Source organism: Dipteris shenzhenensis, chromosome 22 (genome assembly GCF_047967505.1).
Source record: "Dipteris shenzhenensis isolate YYH24624 ecotype China chromosome 22, Dip_SZ_1.0, whole genome shotgun sequence".
Lineage (NCBI taxonomy): Eukaryota > Viridiplantae > Streptophyta > Polypodiopsida > Gleicheniales > Dipteridaceae > Dipteris > Dipteris shenzhenensis.
In genome coordinates this window covers 53,007,885-53,030,044 of record NC_141617.1, presented here as the reverse complement: position 1 = coordinate 53,030,044, position 22,160 = coordinate 53,007,885, and the positions used below count along the sequence as shown (strand labels likewise).

Sequence of the window (22,160 nt, the reverse complement as noted above, 5' to 3'; positions counted from 1 at the left end):
CATGCAAAATGCCTACCAAGTCCAGGATGCCAGGGGTGCTTGAGCGCTTTAAAGAAGATCATGGACACAGATAACACCTCCCCTTTTATCGCAGCATTGAAGGAAGGTTTCACTATGTTCAAGGATGCATTGGAAATATGCTTGTCATGTTTGGATGTGGTTGATGTCCTAAAAGAGGAAAAGAGGCATCGAAGAAAAAGCAAGATGGGCAGGCCTCTGACATCAAAGCCATCAAATTGGAGATGGAATAAAGCTAGGGAAGGGCTCAAGAAGGGAGAGGATGGAGCCCCAGATGCAACCACAGTAGATGCCTTGACGAAAGAAAATGCAGACCTGAAAACAAGCCTTAGAAAAAGTCTAAAAACTCTCGACCAAAGGGATAGACAGCTCCAAGCAGATGGAAGCCAGTGGATGCCGAGTTGGAAGCACATTCAAAAGAGGGAAAAGCATGGTCAGAGATGGTCAGCAGGCACAAACCTCAAAAGGCAATGCAAGAGACCTTCAAAAAGGAAACAAGATGCAATAAGGCCCTTAAAACTTCAACTGGTTGGGATTAAGAAGGATGCAACCAGCCCTTCAGAGGCAGCCAGAAAATTCAATTGGCAAAAAATTTGAAGGAAAATATGGAAATTAAAATTGCATGGAAACTGTGGAAAGACACCACGAGGAAGAGACCCTCATCAATACAAGAATACACTGATAAGACAGGGTGCCTTCACTAGGAGGGCTGTCTTGAAGGGGTTTATCGTCTAGGTTAGTGATGACCATCAAAGAAGTATGAAGCGTGAAAGCAAAAAACGTTGATGAGGTAATGAATTTGGCATCAAAGTATCGATGACAAAAGCGATAAATCCAAAAGAAGCCAAGAACTATCGCCAACCAGTCAACCATGAAGCCAATGGCTCCATCTCTCTTGTCCTACCTTCACTTTCTCTTTCTCCACCATTATTGCCTGTCAACAAACTATTTTTTTACAACTAACAATATTTCATTCATTCTTTAGTTAAGCCAGATGTGAAAGCTCAAGCCGTTATCACTATGGAACTGTAAAAATTGTAGCTCCTGACTGGTCTGAGGATAGCAGTGCGATAACGCTTTTCCACGTAAGAGCACAGAATGGAAAATAGATCCCTATGCTGCAGTTTTATGTTACACCAAAACTGCTTCACAGACTTAGCATAAAGGCCACAAGAAGACATATTGCTCTAAACAAATGGTTTGAGTACGTGCCATGCACTGAACCTAACTATATTCATGTCCTTTGGTCTTGTCATTTTCTCACGCATGCAACAGGGGAGCAGCATTCCTACCAAGAGCACTCTTTGAAAAAAGTCTTGAAGAGCAAGAACATACCCTGAAGAGCCTCGGTGACCTGAAACAGAAAGATTTGCAGAGCTGCTTGAACCCACATATTTGACCCTATCTCCTTCAAGCCCAAAAAAACGTGTATGTCATCTCTGTGGAATTTTTTGTGGAATACCTCTCTGATCTATCGGTATAGCACAAATAATTACATAATGGAGCAGTCACCTTTAAAACAACAAAAGACTGGGCAAGCCTCTTTTGCTCTGAATTGGCACAAATCAACTGCAGAGGACCCACTGTATACCTCTCTTAAAATGGCGCTTTGAGGACTCTACAATGGTTCCAGATACCGACGCACTTGTGCCACCACTTGACAAGGTTCTTGCATTCAAGCTTTCGGGTTGAGCATCTGTGGAATGCTGCGAACTACCTCCACAATCTAGGCCCTTTTTATTAATAGCCTTTTGTTCACAGGAGCTGCTAGCGGCATTCGGGTAATCAGCATCTTTCTCTTCCAACCTTTGTCCAGATTGATGATCCTCAGACCCAGCCTAATAGATAAACAAGCAGTTACAGCAGTTCAAAAAATGAAAAAAATTGTTCAAGGCATTGCTTACAAGAGCTTACAAATACAAATAACACATGGCAAGCTCTGTTAAGTTGTCATCTCATATTCGCAAAAAGAACAACCAAACTTCACGCATTTATTAGCTATATTTAAACTTCACAAATAATCTTTGAAAATAATGAAAATGTTGCAAGGACAGAAAGCAACTGACAATCAACCAAAAGATTTTAGGCATTCACGTGACCTCACCACATCACTTGACACAACTTTACTTTTGGTCTCTGCATTCTGCTCGCCAGAAGGTTTAGATAGCTCGGCAACCTTTTCGGCACCTCCAGATTGTAAATCTTTGATCTGTGCAACATGTTTAAAGAGCAATCAAACTTGAATCTTTGAAGGGTGAACGGGACAAAAATTATAGTACCTTGCCAAGCACCAACAAACAAGAAGGCCACCTGCTCTTTCGATTTTTAACTAATCCTATTTTCTCTTTGCTCAAGCACCTTTGACATGTTTGGGGCAGCCTCCACAATGGATCAGTCTTAAATGTCACAATTCATGCAGAGCAGTGGACAGGTTAGTTTTGGAAGAGATGGCCAGATTACCTGGCCTTGCAGTGCAAGCAGAAAATGTACAGCATGCGTACTTATCTTGTTAAACCCATTAAGGTTCACTTCAAATGTGTATAGGCTGCACAAAGCCTTCTAGAGTATTCTGCCAATCACAAGCTAACCAGCAGCACATGAACTTCACATATCACACATTGCAAACTATTTCTTCACCTGTGCTGACATAAAATATATTCACCCTCTTGCGCCATTGTGTTCTCTATTTTCAAATCCAACCCTCCTCTTTGAGATCACTTGTTGTTACGAGAATTGGAATTATCCCATTACTTTAATCCTTCAGCACTCAGTTGAGTGAGATCCAGCATTTTGTTGTGTTTTGCAGCGCAACTGATGCATGTGTGCTCGCTGTTCATGGTGATGCATGTGTGCTCCTACTTGGCCGGATATACAGCTACGGCTGTATGAGTGTGTGGCATTGCGCACACCACTTACACGATGATGGTATGTGTGGCATGTGTGCACCATCTGTGCGATTGTATGCAAGTGTGGCATGAGGTTCACCATTTCATGGCATGTGTCGCATGTGTACACCATCCATCTGTGATTTATTGATTTTGTGTCACTGAAATACCGAAAGGTTGATTAATTGTGGCGATTTTATTCCAAGGTTATTCTGTGCTTGAAATATTTCATTATTATTGTTTTTTTGTGAATTCAGAGAGAAATAATTGATCAGGCAAAAGTTGGCGAGCATGATTCGCCATAGTAGACAAAACTCCAGTGATGCGGGGATGAACTAGGCTAAGCCTATGCTTTCAAAACTTCCAGGGAGTTCACCCATCCCGGGACTGTTCTAGCCCAAGCACGCTTCACAATTGTGACTATCCAGTAGATCAAGTCACTTTGTTGCTCTATACTCTGTAATTTTTCGTGATAAAGATATCTTTCAAGGGGAAAAGTGCAAGCAAGGAAGCAATAATTTTGGAAGCAAAAATATTAAAGGCTTAAGCAAGTGTTCATGAGAGCCAGAGACAAACTCCGGACACGAGCTTTGCTTAATACTTTGCGACGCGGACGCACTCGTTGGAATCATGTGAGTCTAAGAGGCCACAAAGATACTATACTCATAAATAGCCGCTTTATGGGAACCGAATCGAGATAAGTCTTGTGTCTCCGTGTATTTCCTTACTCATAAATAGCCGCTTTATGGGAACCGAATCGAGATAAGTCTTGTATCTCCGTGTATTTCCTTTCATAGTGATTTCTTGCTTACACCGTGCAAATATTTAACTGTCTTGAAAGTGTGTTCTATCAAAAATAGGTCATACTAAAGATCCGCATCATGACAAGGACGTGGGAAATTATCACTATCAACCATCAAGAAGTCCAACACAACGACACTTACCGAGGAAGAGTGGCGAGCATGCTATCAGCATGAGAAGTTACAATGTCAAGAGATTGAAGATGCATTACATCAAGCGACATCAACTTTCATGACAGTCTTTCCCACGTTGCCTTCGTCACTGGACTCATGCCAAGGAGTAGTGTCATGGTGTCGCCATAGTGAAGTCTTCACATGACACTTCTTCTTTCTTTGATGTCTCTTTTGCTTCTCCACACTCGCTACCGGTGGTGTTTGATGGCTTGCTACTTCCGCTTTCATCATCATCTATGTCCATATGCTTTTTTGTGACTTCATCTCTATTAGCACTTTGAGTTGCGCATTCTTCTTTGGCTTTGTGCGTGTCGCACATGTTGCACATTTACTCAAGTCCTTGCTCGAGGTCCCATGCATGTTGTTTCCATGCATCTAATGAATCCGATGTGATAAAAAGAAGTCAAGTACACACGAGTGTCATTACAACCAACCCAGTCACTAGTCGTGAAAGCTACCAATGTTGTGTATTAGGCTTGTGCATGAATCTCCTTAACTGAGAACGGCATACTGCAGATCAGGCCTGGTGTGACATAAGTAGATACGGCAGCCCACAGATTGCTGGTAAAGGGTAGCATCAAATGGGTCACTTCCATCCTTAGAGGACAAACGGAGCCTCACCCCAATGGTGTGGAGACCAGCTTACAATCCTCAAACTAGAAGCATTGTAAGAGCTGTCCAATGTACTTGGATTCGCTCATCAGTATATCCCCCCAAACCTGGCAAATTGGATGCAAACATAGTAATGCAACCTGCCCATATTTGACATCGCAAACAAAGCTGAGGTTTGCTATGTATCTGGCCTAGTAATAAGCATGTTATCCACATAAAGTATTAAAATCAAAAAATCTAATTCACTCTTCTGGACATAAAGAGTGGCCTCTGTGAGCTGTTCTCAAATCCAAGGCATAACATATTTTGGCATACCATGCCCGGGATGTGCCTGCTTCAAACCATAGAGGGGCTTTTTCAGCCAGCAAGCCTGATGTGCACAACCTTCAACCTCGAAGCCTAGAGGTTGGTTGACATAGACTTCTTCAAGTAGATCACCGTGAATGAAAGTTCTCTTGATGTCAAGTTGGTGAACCTCCCAGTGCCTATGTGATGGAATGGCAATGATACATCAAATGATGTGAAGTGTCTCCTCAAAGTCAATGCCATGTTGATGTGCATAGCCCTTTGCAACAAGACGGGCTTGTAGCGGTCTACACTGCTTCCACCTTACCTTGTAAACCCATTGACACAACCCTGCAAGATCTAACCCTATCGAAACCCTGGTCCACCACACCAAAATCCTATGCAGGCAACTCGCCACCCAATCATGATGCTCATGGGTCTTGAACCTATAGAATCCGAGCATCCCCCCGAGCCACAGGCTAGAGAGCCTCATGGGAACTACCAACCCTACAAGTCATACCTCACCCTTGGCCTCCCATACCGCCTGGTGAAAACTTGCGCTGGTAGATCCACGCTCTGCTCCTCCCTGGATGGGTGTGTGCAACTATGGCCTTGGCCCTCCCTATTTAGCCTCGAGGAAGAGTGTCCAAACACGCCAAGAAAATAAAAAAGCAAGAAAGCGAAAAACAATCATGCTCACCCTTGTTCCCACGGATAGCACTCTAGCCCGTATCTGCCTGCCTATCCCTAGCGTGCACATGACATACTTCCCTTCCTCAAAGAGCTCACTCCTGAGCTCATAAAAACTTAGAAGAAGTAGTCAGCTTACTAGAAACGATTCACTATTGGTCGAAACCAATAGATTCAAGGAAAATCCTACAAAGAAATCCAGCTGCTCAGAAACATCCGATGAGAAGTAAGTCCTGGTCAAAAAGTAACATCCCTGTCAAATGAAAAAGTCTCCTTCGTTGGAAAGGTATCATGGAAAGCCACCAAAATAACAAGACTCCTTCGTTGGATTATTGTCTTGTGGTTTGGAGGATGAAATGACAAAACTCATTCCACGACGACCGAAAGCTGTCCTTCAGGAGATGGAGAATTTGGGAGACGAGCTTTGGAAATCTCTTCAATATTATAAGACTCCTCAAAAACAAAAGTATGTGGCTGAAGGATCCCACTATACCAAGTGTTGTGCTTGTGTTTTAGAATCATTGCGTCAACACCATGTTTATAAGCATAAGAGATTTCGGACTTGATCTCTAGGCATCTCGGCCTTTATTTGTACTCAATCGCTCTTGGACTCTTATTACCTCCTACTTGCTTGTGGATGTGATTGAAAGGGTCTAATGTTAAGGGTCCAAAGATTTGATGGGCATAGATAGATGCTTCGACTAGGATGCTAGTTAGGCAAGTTTATAAGTGCACAAATGTTGTGTATTCCCTAATTTCCAATTGAGTTATACTTTTCGAAAGTTTTTTTTCCCACTTTGTGGTTTTTTGGTTGGCCATTTGTATTTACTATTTATAGTCGCGACAGATCCACATACTAGTGTTGTAATCATACCACGTGAGTGCATGGTGTATTATGGTGGCATGGGAAGCCATAATCTTGTTGGAAGTCAGCATCTCCTGATGTCACCATAGAGAGAGAGGACCTTGCTTGTGGGTGTACCGGCCCAATGTGAGGCTAGGGTAGATTAAGTGAGGGCCTTTGTTGTGGATGTGCCCGCCCCTGTGAGGGTAGAGTAGGGTAGAGGTTCCTTCGAGCTCTCATAGAGACACCTATGTGGTGTGCTTGTGTGACCATCTGTGGGGCAGCATATATGCAGTAGTCCAGCACCCCCATGAGCCTATGTGTAGGCAAGTGGGCCCTAGGCGCTGCTGTTGGCTCAGGTGGAACAGGAGGTCAGCCCCTATGGTTCTGTGGGCAGCCCTAATAGGGCGTGGAGAGTAGGCAAGCCAGTCGAATCTTTTGGAGGCTTGCTACGAGCAGTGGTCGGCCCTTCGGGCAGCCCTCTATAGAGGGCAGAGGGGGCTTGGTCCCCCGGGACCTGAGTCGGCCCTCATAGGGCAGTGAGTCGGCTTGCATGCTGCAGCCGACTAGAGGAGGGTGAGGAGCTATATATAGGCCCCCCTTCACTCCTTGTTTGAGCATCTTGTAGCAGATCATCACATCATTCAGGGCTTGGCAGAGGAGCAGAGCAAGTGCTAGCAGCATACTTGGGAATCTTGCATTTGTGATAGAGTGTCTCCATACCTAGAATTCTCCACTCATGCTTACCTCGCAACCCTTCAACCATAATCAAGAACATCCACGATAGGGCAACTTTGATACCAAATGACACGGCCCCGCAAGTTCTAACCCTATCGAAACCCTAGTCTACCACACCAGAATCCTTTGCAGACAACTCGCCACCCAACCAAGATGCTCACGGGTCTTGAATCCATAGAATCCGAACATCCCCCCAAGCCACAAGCTAGACGGCCTCATGGGAATTGCCAGCCCTGCAAGCCATACCTCACCCCGTCCCATACCGCCTGGTGAAATCTTGCGCTGGTAGATCCATGCTCTACTCCTGGTGTGTGCAACTATGGCTCTAGCCCTCCCTATATAGCCTCAAGGAAGAGTGCCTACCAAGAAAAGCGCGCACAGCACCAAGAAAAGCTGAAAGCAAGAAAGCGAAAAACAATCCTGCTGACCCTTGTTCCCACGAATAGCACTCGAGCCCGTATCTGCCTGCTTTGCCCTAACATGCACATGACACCCATTTAGTGCCTAGGGCACGCTTGCCTGCTAGCAAGTCACATAACTCCCATGTGCCATTTGCATGAATGGAATCAAGTTCAGCTTTTATGGCATCCATCCATTCCTTGCGATCAAATGCATCCTTATGACACGAGTTCTTCATTGCAAGCAATGGCAATCAATGCAACATCAAGCAAATTGCCATGCATCAGTTTCTAACAACCTCTGTTGCGGGCAGCCAAGGGCTCAGATTGCTTCTTGTCCCTACAAGTCTCCAAGAGCCACCTTGGGACTGTTTTCTGTTGTCTAATGAGGCCCTCTCCTCTGCAATTGCCTGTTCAATAGCATGATCAGCAAGTGGCTCCAAATAAGGCTGAACATTGGCAAGACCATCATGGTACTGCCTGTTCAATAGCATGATCATCAAGTGGCTGCAAATAAAGCTGAACATTGGCATCGTGACGAGCTTGTAAATTGCTGTTGACTGAAAGAGGGGCAGCAAGGAATCAAACACATCAGAGCTTGCTACTGATAGCTGTTTTTTCCAGTCCAGCCAAGGGAAAGCGGCATTCTCAGCAAAAACCACGTGTGCTAGGCTGATACAACATGTATCCTTTGCTCTAAAAGCTATAGACAATGAGATGCATTTGACGACCTTAACTTCCAGCTTATGGCTCAGCTGAGAGGAAACATGTGCACATGCCAAGGACCCAAACACTCACATGTGTAAAATCACTGGCTTCCGGCCCGTCCCATGCTTTATAAGGAGTAATGCTCTCTTCCATGCCCGTGTGGGTGCTCTATTGAGCACATAATTCGTACACATAATTGCGTCCAACCAAAAAGTGTTGGGCAAAGGCTTCCCCTTAAACATGCAACTGGCCATTTCCATCAATGTCCTATTCTTCTGCTCTACGACTCCATTTTGTTGGAGAGTGTATGGCACTATAACTGATGTCTTATGCCCCGGGCTGCGAAGAAATCTGATAATTCACAGGACATATACTCGCCCTCCCTCTCAGTGCAGAGGATCAAGACTTGTTTCCACGCTCGTTCTCAGCCCTGGCAAGAAAGTGCTTGAAACCAGAGACAACATCAGACTTGAACTTCAAAGGAAAAATCCAAGTATGTTTGGTGAAATCATCCACAAAGGTGACAATGTATAAATAGCCTCCAAGTGATATTGCCCGCACATCAGCCTGCATACATCACTATGCACGAGATACAATAGTCTCATCTTTGGGAAATGAAAACCAATGCATTTTACCCAATAAGTAGAGCCCTCACAGACTTTTTTTTTAAGTGCATGCATGGGTGAGAGATCTACTACCATGTCCTTGGAATGCATTTTCACCAAACTACCATAATTGAGATGTCCCGATCTCCTACGCCACAAATGTGTATCTAAAATGACAGATTCAGCAACTGCATGTGCTTCTGAAACAGCCTGTTTGTCATATGCAACAAGATATGCATTATTTGCACAAGTGACAATGCCCCTATGTGGAGCATGATTCAAGGACTGAAATAGAGATTTGCATGAGGTAATGTGCTTAGAAGCACCATTGTCAAAATACCAGGCTGACTTGCATTCTAAATATGGATACCTTTGTAAGACTAGAATATATCCAATCGTACAAATTCAGAATTTGCAATCTAAAATTGACCAACAAATGTCCACTCATCATGAGCCATGTAAGAAACCAGAGATACTTCCACGCAGCAAATATGCATATACCAAAGCAATCCTCGCATGAACACAAGAACGATCGCAACGGACAACTGAAAAGTCCACCATTCATCTCATGAATTTGCGATAGGAAGAGGAAGACGGAGAGAGAGAGAAGCACCACGTGCAACACTAGGGCCCAGAAATAAGGATTGGACCCCCCAAAGGCTTTATTACTTTCAAACAAGGGTTTGATACAAGAGAGCTCTGACTGGCAGAAAGGACTCTATACAAGCTCTAATGAGCCATAGAGCATGCAAGCCCTTCATTAAATAGACAGAGAAGGCCTAAGAATGGGGCTTTTTCCTAAAACTGGAGCTTTTCCCCCAAAGCTGGGGGTTTTTGGGCAAAGCTATGCTTTTTCCCTCCAAAATCTGGCACGTAGCTTTATCTGGCTAGCTTTTGGAAAGCTGGAGTCTTATAAAAGCTGATTCTTTTTAAGGCTTTTCCCCTTAAAACAAGGGCAATTTACAACTCGAGTTCCCTGAAACAAAACACAAACAAAACAATTACCCGTTGATTGTTAGCAAGTGCATGCATACTCGTGCCCTTGACCCATCCTGGTCCTCTGTGAGCATTTCTAGGTGGCACATGAACAAATAAATCAACAAAAACCATCTCGTGACATCCCCTCAGCTTCTAATCATTTGCCCTCAACTAAGGAGGATCTTGCATGCATTGTTGATCCTGTCAGAAACCAATAAACACCTGTTATCAATCAGAATTCTTGGCTTTGACTTCTTTAATTGACTAGAGGTAACTCTGTAAGTCATGCTTATGGCTTTGGAAACACCCATTTGATGCTTGGTGTGCAGACAGCAGGAGCTAGTCAGAGCAGGTCTGGTGATCAGATCAGGCGTCTAGAGCAAATCAAGTAGTAGGAATGCTATATGCACTTGTTGGGATCAAGAGCAGATCAGAGCGACATCTAACAGTGGCGATTGAGCTAGCAAGTGGCGCATCAGTCAGGAGCTTCCGGAAGAGGCTGTATGGACCTGGTCGAAGTCAGAAAAGAGCAGAACCATGTGTGCAGAAGCTGGACTGCCACATGGAAATTCTAGGACAGATTGGGCGAGGTAAAGGGTCTAGAAATGGCCTGGAACAGGTGTGATCTGAAACAGGCCACTGGCAGGCTATCACATAGCCAGGTTGGGCAGCAAATGGCTGCTGGAGCAGGCCAGTCCAATCTGTGAACTGGTCAGCCAATTCATGGACCAAGTCGGGCAGTAGGTTGGGGTTCCAGCCTATAAAAGGGCCCATTCACTTGGACATTCATTCCATTCAGTGAGATCAAACTTTGGGCATTCCAGTCTACTTCAAGGAGTAGACCAGCAACCGTCTTGTGGATGCACAAGAATGACTGAATGGAGCAAGACAATACCACAGGTGTGTGGTTATTCCAGGAGCACACGAAGGGGCAAATCATGTTAGAAATCGACCAACAGAGGGTACGCACCGCGGAAGACTGATAGAATAACCCAGGAGCTCACTCTGTGTGTGTGTGTGTGTGTGTGTGTGTGTGTGTGGCTGGGTGGGTGGGTGGAATCACAAATTTCCTTCCTTAATGTACTTCACATAGATGTGTTGTGCAGACTAGCAAATAGACAGTGAACCAAGCCAGATATTAAATCCACCAAAAGAATATATTTCCCTCCAAAGCTATGGACACAATCCAAAAGTCCCACCAGGATGTGATCATTTGATCTTACCAAAAGGTTTGCTGGTACCTCTAGATCTCTGAGCCCGCGTGCTCCACCTCGAGCATATGTAGACTGTCCGTCCACAAAGCTCAGCATCTTGCTGCCCTAGTAGACAGCCTAGGCTTCAGCCCCAAGTGAGCTCAATCTGCAACAACTCTGCTTTGCCTCCTGGATGTAGGCCCAAAGGTGAGGCTCTTGCTGCTCCTTCTGCTGCACTATTTGCTGATCTGCTGGATGTTGTTATGCCCCCCAAGGGGGTCCTTTTATAGGGGGGAAACCCCCTCAAAACTGACCGATCAGAAAGGCCCTATGGCCGGCTTTGCTGCCCCCCGAAACCAACTGGGGGGCTCTCCTTTTGAGGCGCTTCTTGCAGGCCCTTTTGCAGGCTTGAACAGCCCTAACCAGCTGACCTGCTGGTCGGCCTGGTTGGCTGGCTCTCCTGCCCTATATAAGGGCTTACTACCTGCCCTTGTGGTGCTGTTGCCACGCCCTAAGGTTAGCCCTCATTGGGCCCCAACCTCGGGCACTCCTATGGTCAGATGGCTGGCCATCCAAGGCCACCATTGCTGCCCCAACCGGCTGCAGCCCCTGTCCATTCAAGGTGCCTCCTGTCTGGCCTTCCAGCCACGTGTGCATCTTCATACTGGGCCGTATAATGACACCCGGGTTTGATCCACGCTGCTGTCCTCCATTGTGGCTCCATACCGCCAGGTATGAGGTGCTGCCCATGCGGCAGCCCCCTCTCTCTTTCTTCTCTAGCCATATCCAGCCCTGTGTCTCCCTCCCCCACGCTCTCCTCATTTGGGGAGCAGAGAGAGAGAGTTTCTGAGATTGACAACCAGCAAGAATTGACAATCTTTGCGATGCATTGAATTGACAAATTGACGACTGACGACCTCTGATTTGTTGCATTGGTATCAGAGCTGAGGCTCATAGCCTCCTCAGGCTGTGACGATCCAGCAAAAGAGATAAGAGGCCAGCAATTAGTAATTGTGCGATAGCTTGGAGAACTGAAATTTAGGTGATGCATTCAATTGACAAATTGACGATCGACAACCTCTTATTTGTGCACAGGATGCATAGGGACACAAATGTGGTCACCATCAGCTTTTAAACTGATCCCACATGGTTGGTCTATATGATGAGTCTCTCACATAGCCAAGTGTGGGCATAGTCCTGCAACATACATCCCAGTATCATATCCTCATTATCCTTGGGATAGTGCTCTTCCATCTGCGTAATTCACTCCTTGAATTACGTTGGGGGGCCCGTGTTCCTCATTGGAAGAGAGAGAGAGAGAGAGGCCCGTGTTCCTCATTGGAAGAGAGAGAGAGAGAGAGAGAGAGAGAGAGAGAGAGAGAGAGACGGGACTAAGAGGGATAAGCAGTTAAATCCAATGATAGGTACAAAAGAGCCCATATCCTCCTTTTTAGCCCTCTCTTGCTAAGATAAGCCCTAGTGCTAACCATTGACTTGGTACATTCATTACAGCAATGAAGGATTACAATGCATGGGATTGAAAAAATAGAGGATGGCTACAATCTGTGGGGCATCTAAAGAACTCCTTTGAGCAGGGACTGCCCTCTTGAACATGATATAACATACACTTTTTTCCTTGCAAAGTGTAACCTACAACTTACTGAAAAATGTAGAAGAATCCAGCACATCATCAGGGAGCGTTCTCACAAAGCAGCAGCCATTTTGGAAAATGCATCAGGTGATTATGTGTTCACAATTGGCACTCTCGCATGTAGATATCAACAAATATAATTATGATATGTTGTATCTCAGACCACTGTATCGAAGCCATACTGTCAGACTTGCCCATGACCAAGAATAAACCTATTCTCATTTACGAGTGAAAAAATAGTTTTAACTGACGTAACAAGAGAGTCCAATTCATACACATGAATTATCCATATATCCATTCACTTCAAAAGAACTGTATTTTGCATTTCAGCAGCACTAGAGATCCTCCATATCTAGAAAGAAATGAAAGTATTATACTAAGACAAGATGACTGGAGTGGCATACATCAAGAAGCATTTTTGTGCTATCCAGCACTAACAAGTTGACCTGTAGCTGCCGAGCCAAAGCCTTCACTAAGAGTTCCTGACAAATTTCAGAGCCTGCAAGTTGCAACCTACTCACTCTTAGAGATGTGCAACAAGTACTGATTAAAATGGACTAATGCAGCCATCAGAACAATGACAATTAGTTCCAACAAAAGTAGATTACACCCAAAACATATACAAAACATATTTCTTACACACCCGGAGGTCCTGTGAGAAGTATGCGGGGGCTGACAGATGCCAGATTTGCCGTGTACTTGATGTATTCAGGACGCTTCAAATAGATATACATAGAGTCTAAGAGGGCTGTTTTTGTATTCTCACTGTTTTTCACAAGATAAGGTGAAAACTTGATGAGAAAAACTGAAGCGATAACAAAAACACATATATACATACATCACATTAGTTTTACCAAAACATCTCAACAACCCAGATGTAAAGTGAGCAGATCAGGTAAGGCTGAAATAGGTAATATAGGTTTACTTGCTGCTATGACGAATCATTCTAGCTGGCATGGTGCTGTTAGTATACTGGTCATTCATACTTCATGCAATGGATTATGATGGCCAGTGATCACTTTAAGTTGCATTGCCATGTAGCACACTTGAGCTGGCATTCTAAATGTGTGAATGTTTTCCTCCTCATTATTTTGAATTTTTTAATCAAAACAGACTCCCCCAATTAGCAGAGGAATTAAGGAGCCCGCTTCCCCTGCAAGCGCGGGTACCTCCAGAATTTCTCCAGTGGGGACCATGTTGCACCTCAAGAAGCGCAAACAGCTCATAATCCCACAATAAATGCTTCAAAATGTGGGCAATTGCTACCACCTCAGCAGCTGCAAGACTTGAACCTACAACTCCACAGTTATGGTGAGGGCCTTGAACCACTACACTATCATCCCTTTGGCTCAGATAACTTAAGCTCCTTGGAAAAAATAGCCAACTAAAAAAGAATTGTAAGGCACACATCTCTGGCCTTGGTAAACAATAGTGTGCAAAAATTCATGATCCACATTTTCAAGAACTAATGATGTGATAGAAATCAGAGATTTTATTATACAGACAAGCATCAATACAACATCCAAAGGAAAAAACACTTTTATTTGTTATTTACAAGGAGAGGAAAATGCTTACGACAAAAAGTAAGGAAAATCATCAAATGAAACATTGATGTCCTTCCAATCCATCAAGGACTGTTGCAGTACATCTCTGTAAGTCTGATGTTCTTTTGGTTTGGTGGATGACTTTTTGGATTTGTCAATCTTTGAGCGATGCCGATGCTCTCTATGTTCTTTCTTTCTCTTGGCTTGCAAAGCAGTGAACGCAGCATTGACAGCATAAGGGAAGACAAAAGAAGTCATTGCCGCTGCTGTCCCAGCTGCAATACCCACTGCTATTGCCAGAAGCAGCACACGTTCCATTTTTTCATCCATTTGATAAGCCTGTTGAAGGTCTCGACATGAAAAATAAATTTCACTCATCAGTATGGCATTTGCAATGAAGTCTTATTGTATGAAATGAGGCACAAGTATGCTGTAGACTTATACAATGCATGATTGATCCAGCTGAATTTCAACTTCGATGTGAGATATTTGTGGATATTTCAGACCAGACTGTAATAGACAGTGCAAGAAGCCAACCATGAAATAAAACATACTTTAATGTCTGCTAGAGCCATGTAATTATCTATCGGACACCACAGAAAGTCAGGGTACAATGACCAAAAGCAGCTTCTAGAAGAGGCGTAGTGCCATTCTAGGGCATATTGTGTTTGGATCATGGAATGAATGAGAAAACAAATTGTAAAAGAAGAATGCTACCCTGAGGCGGGACTCAGCAACCATAGAGCACAATAAAACCATCCAAAGGGAGTGCAAGATCTGCTGGATGTGGCTCCCCTGAGGCGGGACTCAGCAACCATTGAGCACAATAAGACCATCCAAAGGGAGTGCAAGATCTGCTGGATGTGGCTCAAGGCAGGGATAGTAGAGGGAAGGGCTACTAGGTGAGGGGGAGACCAGGAGCCAAAAAACCCCTGCTGGTATATGAGATGATAATGAGGAAGCTGTGAATGTGTGATGACAAGCTCTTGCAAAGAGGCGAGTACTGCACGGAGATTTACGATGTCGTGAAAGGCGCAAGGCTTTCTAGACTGATTAATTAGATAGATCTGTTTGTGTTTGTGAACAAAATTTCAGCAACCCCCAAAAGTTTTTTTGCTCACCACTCCAGAAGGTAATTTTTGCATCAAGGTCCTCACATGCGATAAAAATAAATTAGTAAGCAACGTTACACTTATGTTCTCACCATGTTTCGATGGAGATGGCAGCTCCTTCATCATAAAAGAACAAAGCCAGCTGTGTCCCCACGTGTCCTCACGACTTCAGGAGCACATGGGCTGCTGAATCCCCTTGTTATCTTCATCATTAACAATTCCAACCTTTGTTGTCTCTTTTCCAAACACCTTCTTGGCCAATCTAATTCCCATATAACACCACCGTCGGCTCTCAAAGAATGTTGAGCTCCTCACACTAAATGCACAATCCTTCCTTTGAAGTCTCTTAGGATCTATCCATTTTCTTCGTGGTGTGGAAGAGTTCTTCTGGTTGTTTCCCATGGAATCGAGACACGTAGAAAAGAACCGTCTCTTAGAAACCTGAACAAATCAATATAGGCTATCAAAGAGGCACTAACCAAAAGAAAATGCTGGCTGTTATGCAGCCTGCCTCTCAGGACCCCAACTACCTGCCCACGGTATCCCAGAAGTAGGTGCCGGTAACTAGGGAGAAGGGCTATACAACAATGGATTCCTTAATCCAGTCAAAGCAAGGAGGAAAATGCAAGAATAGCAATAGTCATTCAACCAAGGTTAATGGCATGTGTCACCCAGATTAACTCGGTTTAAGTTATAGAATGATATAAAATTTTCCACATGGTCAAGGTTGACTTAAACTTAGAAACTTCCCTATGACCCTACATCTAATTATCCCTTCTTAAAAGCCAAACTTTGGAGTTCACCAGAACAAGATATCACTTGGGACCATGAATCTATCACTACCCTGCTCATGTGAAAGGCCTAGTAAGGGGCTGGGTAAACCCTAGAAACCATGCAACACTCAACATTAACATGTCCCAAAGGTCAAGTCACTGGACCTGACATGGGCATCCTAGCCATTGAAATCATAGAACTATCAAGTGGAAATGTAAGTCCCTGTAGGTGTGTGGAGCTATCGCAGTCTTGTACAACATGTTGCTCTATGGATCCAATGATATTGAACTAGGAACATCTAATCAAGCTCATCGCTCATGGGATCCACCACATGTACTTGCTTCCAACACCTTGTCACCACGATGCTGACTGCTTTGAACACCAAAGCATAAGGATGTCAAAAGTAGTCAAGCACCATAGATGGTGAGCGCTAGTCACCACAAAGAAGATGGTAAAAGCCAATAAACACGTCGAGCTCTGTCATCATGTGCAGCCGGCCAGTATGATAAGTACTAATTCGCACAAAATGTCAGTATACGAATAAAAGTAAAATGCAATGAAATGAGCTGATAAATGGATTAATTTGTTACGAGAAAAGAGTCGATATAATCAACACTCATGAGAGCAAGCTACTTTTACACACTTTACATTACAAAACAAAAGTAACGCTGCAATTGATTACTAACCTTCCTACAAACTGTTCACAACACGGCTGATGCCCAAAAAGTGATATAGAACAAAATGCAACACAAAAGGCTACGGTGAAACTCCAAAGACGGAGGCAATATGACCAGAACTGTCCGGGGGAGGTACAAAAGACTTCCTCTATGCAAGTCAGGTGCCAAATGCTCAACTGAGAGGCCCGGTTTGCACTTCTTTAGGCTAGCCTCGATCTGTACCGAGTAATTGGGTTGTGACTTGCATTACTTTTTCCTCTTTGTCAAGCAGTTCAAATGTTTATCATGCTATCTGGGCATCATTTTTCATCTTTATCATCCTACCCAACAGTTGAGCCCGGTTTGCACTTCTTTAGGCTGGCCCCGATCTGTATCGAGTAATTGGGGTGTGACTAGCATCATTTTCCTCTTCGTCATGCAGTTCATGTTTAACATGCTATCTGGGCATCGTTTTTCATCTCTATCATCCTACCCATACCTGCATCTTTTCCGCTATCGCATATTCTCTTGGAAGGTATCGAGGCTCCTGACAGTACAAGTCGATCGCTACCTGGACCAGATTTAAGTAGTCAAATTCCCCACCACCGCAACGTTTGCTTTACCACCATTAATATCAACGCGAAGGTCTTGTGCAGTGCATGCCTCCATCATAAAGAATCCAAGTGCCAAACACGCTATTGATGAGGAAACGAAGGGCATGCTGCACAGAAACATCGTCAATGTCTTCGAAACTACGTGGTGGTGTATGCAAGCTGCGACAATATCAAAACTGGAGCGCCGAGTGGCAGAGATAATAGATGTGCGAGCAGATTGGATGAAGGGGAAGCTGGGGCAAGGAGAGGAGGAGACACCAAGGAGCTTGAGAGGCTTTACCTGAAATTCGCAGCAAAATGGGGTGTTTTTGATGACTAAAGCGTTTTGGAGCAAACAGCAGCTGCACTGGAAGGTCGAGTGTTCTGATAAAGTGTAAGGTAGACCGTCAACGATTAAAGTCAAAGTCATTTAATGTAACCCCAGTTTAAAACACATTAGTGGCTGAGTGGCCACTTAGAGGTAGAGATCACATCGAGAGCTAGTACGTTTGGGGGGACATCCTAGCTTCCCTATACTCATGAGATTGAGCTTGTATCCATCACAATGCTGTTGCACGAGCGACTAAGCTTTAGCTTCACTATTGAAGAAGCTTCGAGTGGGACGATACAATGTTGTTGTCAAAGTGTTGCAAATAAACAAATTTCCGTCGTCATTGCTTTGCAAGACGACATTGTAGGCGTAGAGTGGTTTGAAGGGACTTGATCTTTTCAAGTAGAGTACTTTAGCAACAAAACCATACATTTGGGTATCTATCCACACTGAGACCCATAAATACTTGTGCAATTTTGAAACTGGCTTTTAAAATTGTGCCTTTGGGGGGGAAAGAAGGCTCCAGGTTATGAGGGCTTAATTGAATCCATGGGAAAAGCACAAAGAGTTTGTGAGAAACAAGCTTATAAATTTCATTGTCGAGCTTGTAACATTTAAGCAATCAAGTTGGCTATGTGGCATCTTGGCAATGAAAAAAAAACCTGAGAGAGTTGTGCTACAATAAATGTTTGTGATCTCAAGGTGACCGTAGTTCTTTAAGGATTTGTACTGTGGTGGGAGAATTATCTTGCATTGTTGCTTCTTATCACAAATACACATATCATGATGTAATACAAGGTGAAGCTAATAAGTTTAAGGAACTCTTGTTTAGACAGGATACAATGAATCAAGACTCTTGTTTTGTAAAGGGATTTAAAATGAATTTGTTTATCCCCTAGTTTGTTAACAATTTGAATATTTTACTATTAAATGAGGTATGTATGCTATGTCATGCGTTTCCAATTGTATTATTTGGATAAGAAAATAATACACATAACTAGGAAAACCTTTAAAATTTGGGTAGGTAGCAAAGGGTATGTTATATGGTTGTTGATCGATGTTGCTTTGTAGAGTAGCCCACGGTTTGGGGAAAGAATCAAGTTTGAATTGCATGCTTTCTTTGAATTCATCTCAAGCACAAAAGGGTTGGTTGATTGCTTCATGTTTGTGAAAATTACTTACATGCCTTCATCTCGAGCACAAAAAGGGTTGGTTGATGGCTTCATGTTTGTAAAAAGTATTTACATGTTTTCTTCTGAGTAGATATGAAAGTCCTTTTGATGTAGAATTAGTTTGACCAAATGGAAATGGTTAATGGGAATTTTTATGCATGGGTTTGTTGCAAGATGAGTAGTGCTTCAATGTCATGAAATATAATAATTGAGTTAAATTCACTCAAGATTGCACATGTAGGGAAATTTTTTCGACCAATACATACACTTTGAAATCTGCTCGTTGATGTGCAGATGGTCAAGTTTTAGGACATGTGATGATGTGGAATCGCATGTGAGCATATGGACTGAGTCTAAGTAGAACTTAATCATCGTGAATTTTTGGGCATGGCTTCAATTGGTTGTTGGATTTGTCTCTTCTATGGATAAACTAATCTACTCTGATCTCGAGCTAGACCAAACATCGAACGATGAAAAGCATCATATAATTTCTTTTCCTTTTGTTTCTTTTAGGTGTTGGGTCGAATGCGTCGATGTAGAGGCTCAAATGTGTGCAAGAAGGGAATTTGATGTCGAGGCTAAAAAGTGTGATACAAGCACCAAAATGTGCACATGATGTAACGAGCACTTAGAGCACAAAAAACTGAGTTTTTTTCCTTTTTGGAGCACCCTCAAATTCTTCCTGGATCAAGAGATACGACTTGATCTAAGTGGAGGGGCCAACAAAGGTCAAAATGATGATGTGGTAGCTATGTTCACATGAGAATGATGTGCCTGGCAAGGGGTGTGAGTGTGGAACACTGATGAGGTTGCAAGTGGGTGCACATGCAGTGCTTGTGGAGAGGTAAGTGTGCCTGTGGAGGGGGAGGTGCCATGTGGTAGGGTGACAAGGCAGATGCATGGTGTGCTGATGTGGTAGTTCAACCAGCACAGTGACATGGCAATTGATGATGTGGCTTGATAATGCAGCTAATGACATGCAATTGGGGCCAAGTGTTTTGACATGGCATATGAGGTCAATCATGATGTGGTGGGATAGGAGCTCTGTTAACATGGTAGATAACCTTAGTGATGTTGCAGTTTGGGATAGGGTTGCCATGTGGTGACCTAGGAACCAAGCCCAAGGCTGTGTGGGTAAGGTTAGTGACCTTGATTATAAGGCCATGTATCATTGAGATAGGACCTTGGAATCTCAGCATTAGAGGTGGAATTGAGCTTTGTAGGGGTGTGGTAGCTTCTAAGGTTATAGGAAGGGTGGCAATAGTGAGCCACTTATCACTTGAGCATACATCTTTGGACGTGGACACTTAGGTTTTGCATATTTGTGGTTTCTAGTTCTCTCTCTCTCTCTCTCTCTCTCTCCCCTTGTGATCTTTGGAGCTCCGTGAGAGTCTGAGAGCTCATGGCCTTTGGCAATAGCCTAGCATGTTGGATGAGAGCCAATGATTGGCTCTCGTTATTGGAGGTATGTTGTGGTTAGCTCTGAAGTCGGTTCCCTCTCTATGGTTGACAAAACCCATGCGAGCTCGTGTGTTCACCAAAGCATCCAATGTGTGTGTCAGAATACATATTGGAGAGCCTGTGTGGCTCATCTTGATAATAGCTTGTGTAGCAATAGCTTGAGCTGAGCTGTGTGTTGGCTCTTAATCTCTATCATTTCATGTGATCATCGTGAGCTAGTCATAGTGTCTCTTTAAGTCACAACAGACCTCGTTAGGATGCATGACAAGTCCCAGTGTCTTCTCATCTACCTATACTTGGATTTAGTTGTGTGTTTCGCTCATCTAATATCACCATTTTATGTGGCGACTTGCTTTATAATATAAGAGAGGTTTTGTCTACTTTGTTCATTGGAATTCCAACAACACACACACACACACACACACACATGTAAAAGATCACCATGAAGCAAAGAGATCTCACCTACATACATACCTACATACATACATACATATATGTATGTATAGATATACATATACATATACATATGCATATGCACATGCATATGCATATGCATATACATAGACAGATACATATACATATACATATACATATAGATAGATAGATGGATAGATGAATAGATAGATGAATAGATAGATATAGATATAGATATAGATATAGACTTGGATCACATAGAGAGTAAGTGTGTTTGAAGGGACATCCTAGCTTTTGTATATTGATGAGATCGAGCTTGTATCCGTCACAATGTTGTTGCATGGGTGACTAAGCTTTAGCTTCACTATTGAACAAGTGTCGAGTGGCACGATACAATGTTGTTTTCAAAGTGTTGCAAATAAACAAATTTTCATCATCATTGCTTTGCGAGATGACATTGTATGCGTAGAGTGGTTTGAAGAGACTTGCTCTTTTCAGGTAGAGTTCTTTGGCAACATTGATAGCAAGGTAACCTTCATTTTCTCACTTGGGCAATAAAATAATACACATAACTAGGAAAACCTTAAAAAACTTGGGTAGAAACCAAAGGGTGTGATATATGGTTTTTAGTTGATGTTGCTTTGTAGAGTAGCCCATGGTTTGGGAAAAGAATCAAGTTTGACTCACATGCTTTCTTTGAATTCATCTCAAGCACAAAAAAGGTTGGTTGATTCCTTCATGTTTGTAAAAATTACTTGCATGCCTTCATCTCGAGCACAAAAGGGGTTGGATGATGGCTTCATGTTTGAAAAGTATTTACATGTCTTCTTCTTAGTAGATATGCAAGTCCTTTTGACGTAGAATTGTGAAGATTAGTTTGACCAACAGGGAATTTTTATGCATGGGTTTGTTGCAAGATGAGTAGTGCTTCAATCTCATGAAATTTAATAATTAAGTTAAATTCACTCAAAATTGCACTTTTCCATCCTCTCAAACCTTTTATTTATTAATTCTATTTTTCTAGAACTTATATACCCTCCCCTATGTCCTTATGACTATGTCAGCTTCGAATTGCTCATGATTATTGTTCTCCTTTTAATATTGTACCTACACTTTAAAATCCCTAGCATATTAATTTCAAATAAACTCATTAAACTAAAGAGAATTCCCCTTCTCATACATTCTTCCCCCAAATTTACCAATACTCCAATCTACTTTGCACTCATAATTTTTACATCTAGCTTGATAAGTTTGTGGTTAAGCTTTTATTTTTATTATGACTCGGATAACAAGGGAGAGGTGTTTATAACACTGGTTTTTCCAACTAAGGTCAAAGATGGTTCTTACCGTTGTTCTTGTTGAATAGTAGCAGGTATGCAGACTCCCCTCTTTAATAAAAGTGACGCTTGCTATGACTTATCCAAGCTCCAAATTTTTTGCATTTATACAATTAAATTTTTGGCAAAAACGCCCAACTTTTGTGAACTCTTCTAAACATTAGTAGAGTTTCACCCACTTATTCAA

General features: G+C 43.0%; 1 protein-coding gene across 1 annotated transcript in view; it reads right to left on the bottom strand.

The window, feature by feature from the left end:
* LOC147888282 (uncharacterized) overlaps positions 1-17,688 on the bottom strand; it is an 87,042-nt gene extending 69,354 nt beyond the window's left edge. The window contains exons 1-8 of the mRNA XM_087393311.1: positions 17,560-17,688; positions 17,165-17,236; positions 14,155-14,462; positions 13,223-13,344; positions 12,984-13,078; positions 2,123-2,227; positions 1,610-1,856; positions 1,354-1,426 (exon numbers count right to left, since the gene is read on the bottom strand). Of these exons, the coding sequence (XP_087249437.1) occupies positions 1,354-1,426; positions 1,610-1,856; positions 2,123-2,227; positions 12,984-13,078; positions 13,223-13,344; positions 14,155-14,462; positions 17,165-17,236; positions 17,560-17,688 (1,151 nt within the window). The remainder of the gene's footprint in view (positions 1-1,353; positions 1,427-1,609; positions 1,857-2,122; positions 2,228-12,983; positions 13,079-13,222; positions 13,345-14,154; positions 14,463-17,164; positions 17,237-17,559) is intronic.
* Between the last annotated feature and the right edge of the window lie 4,472 nt (positions 17,689-22,160).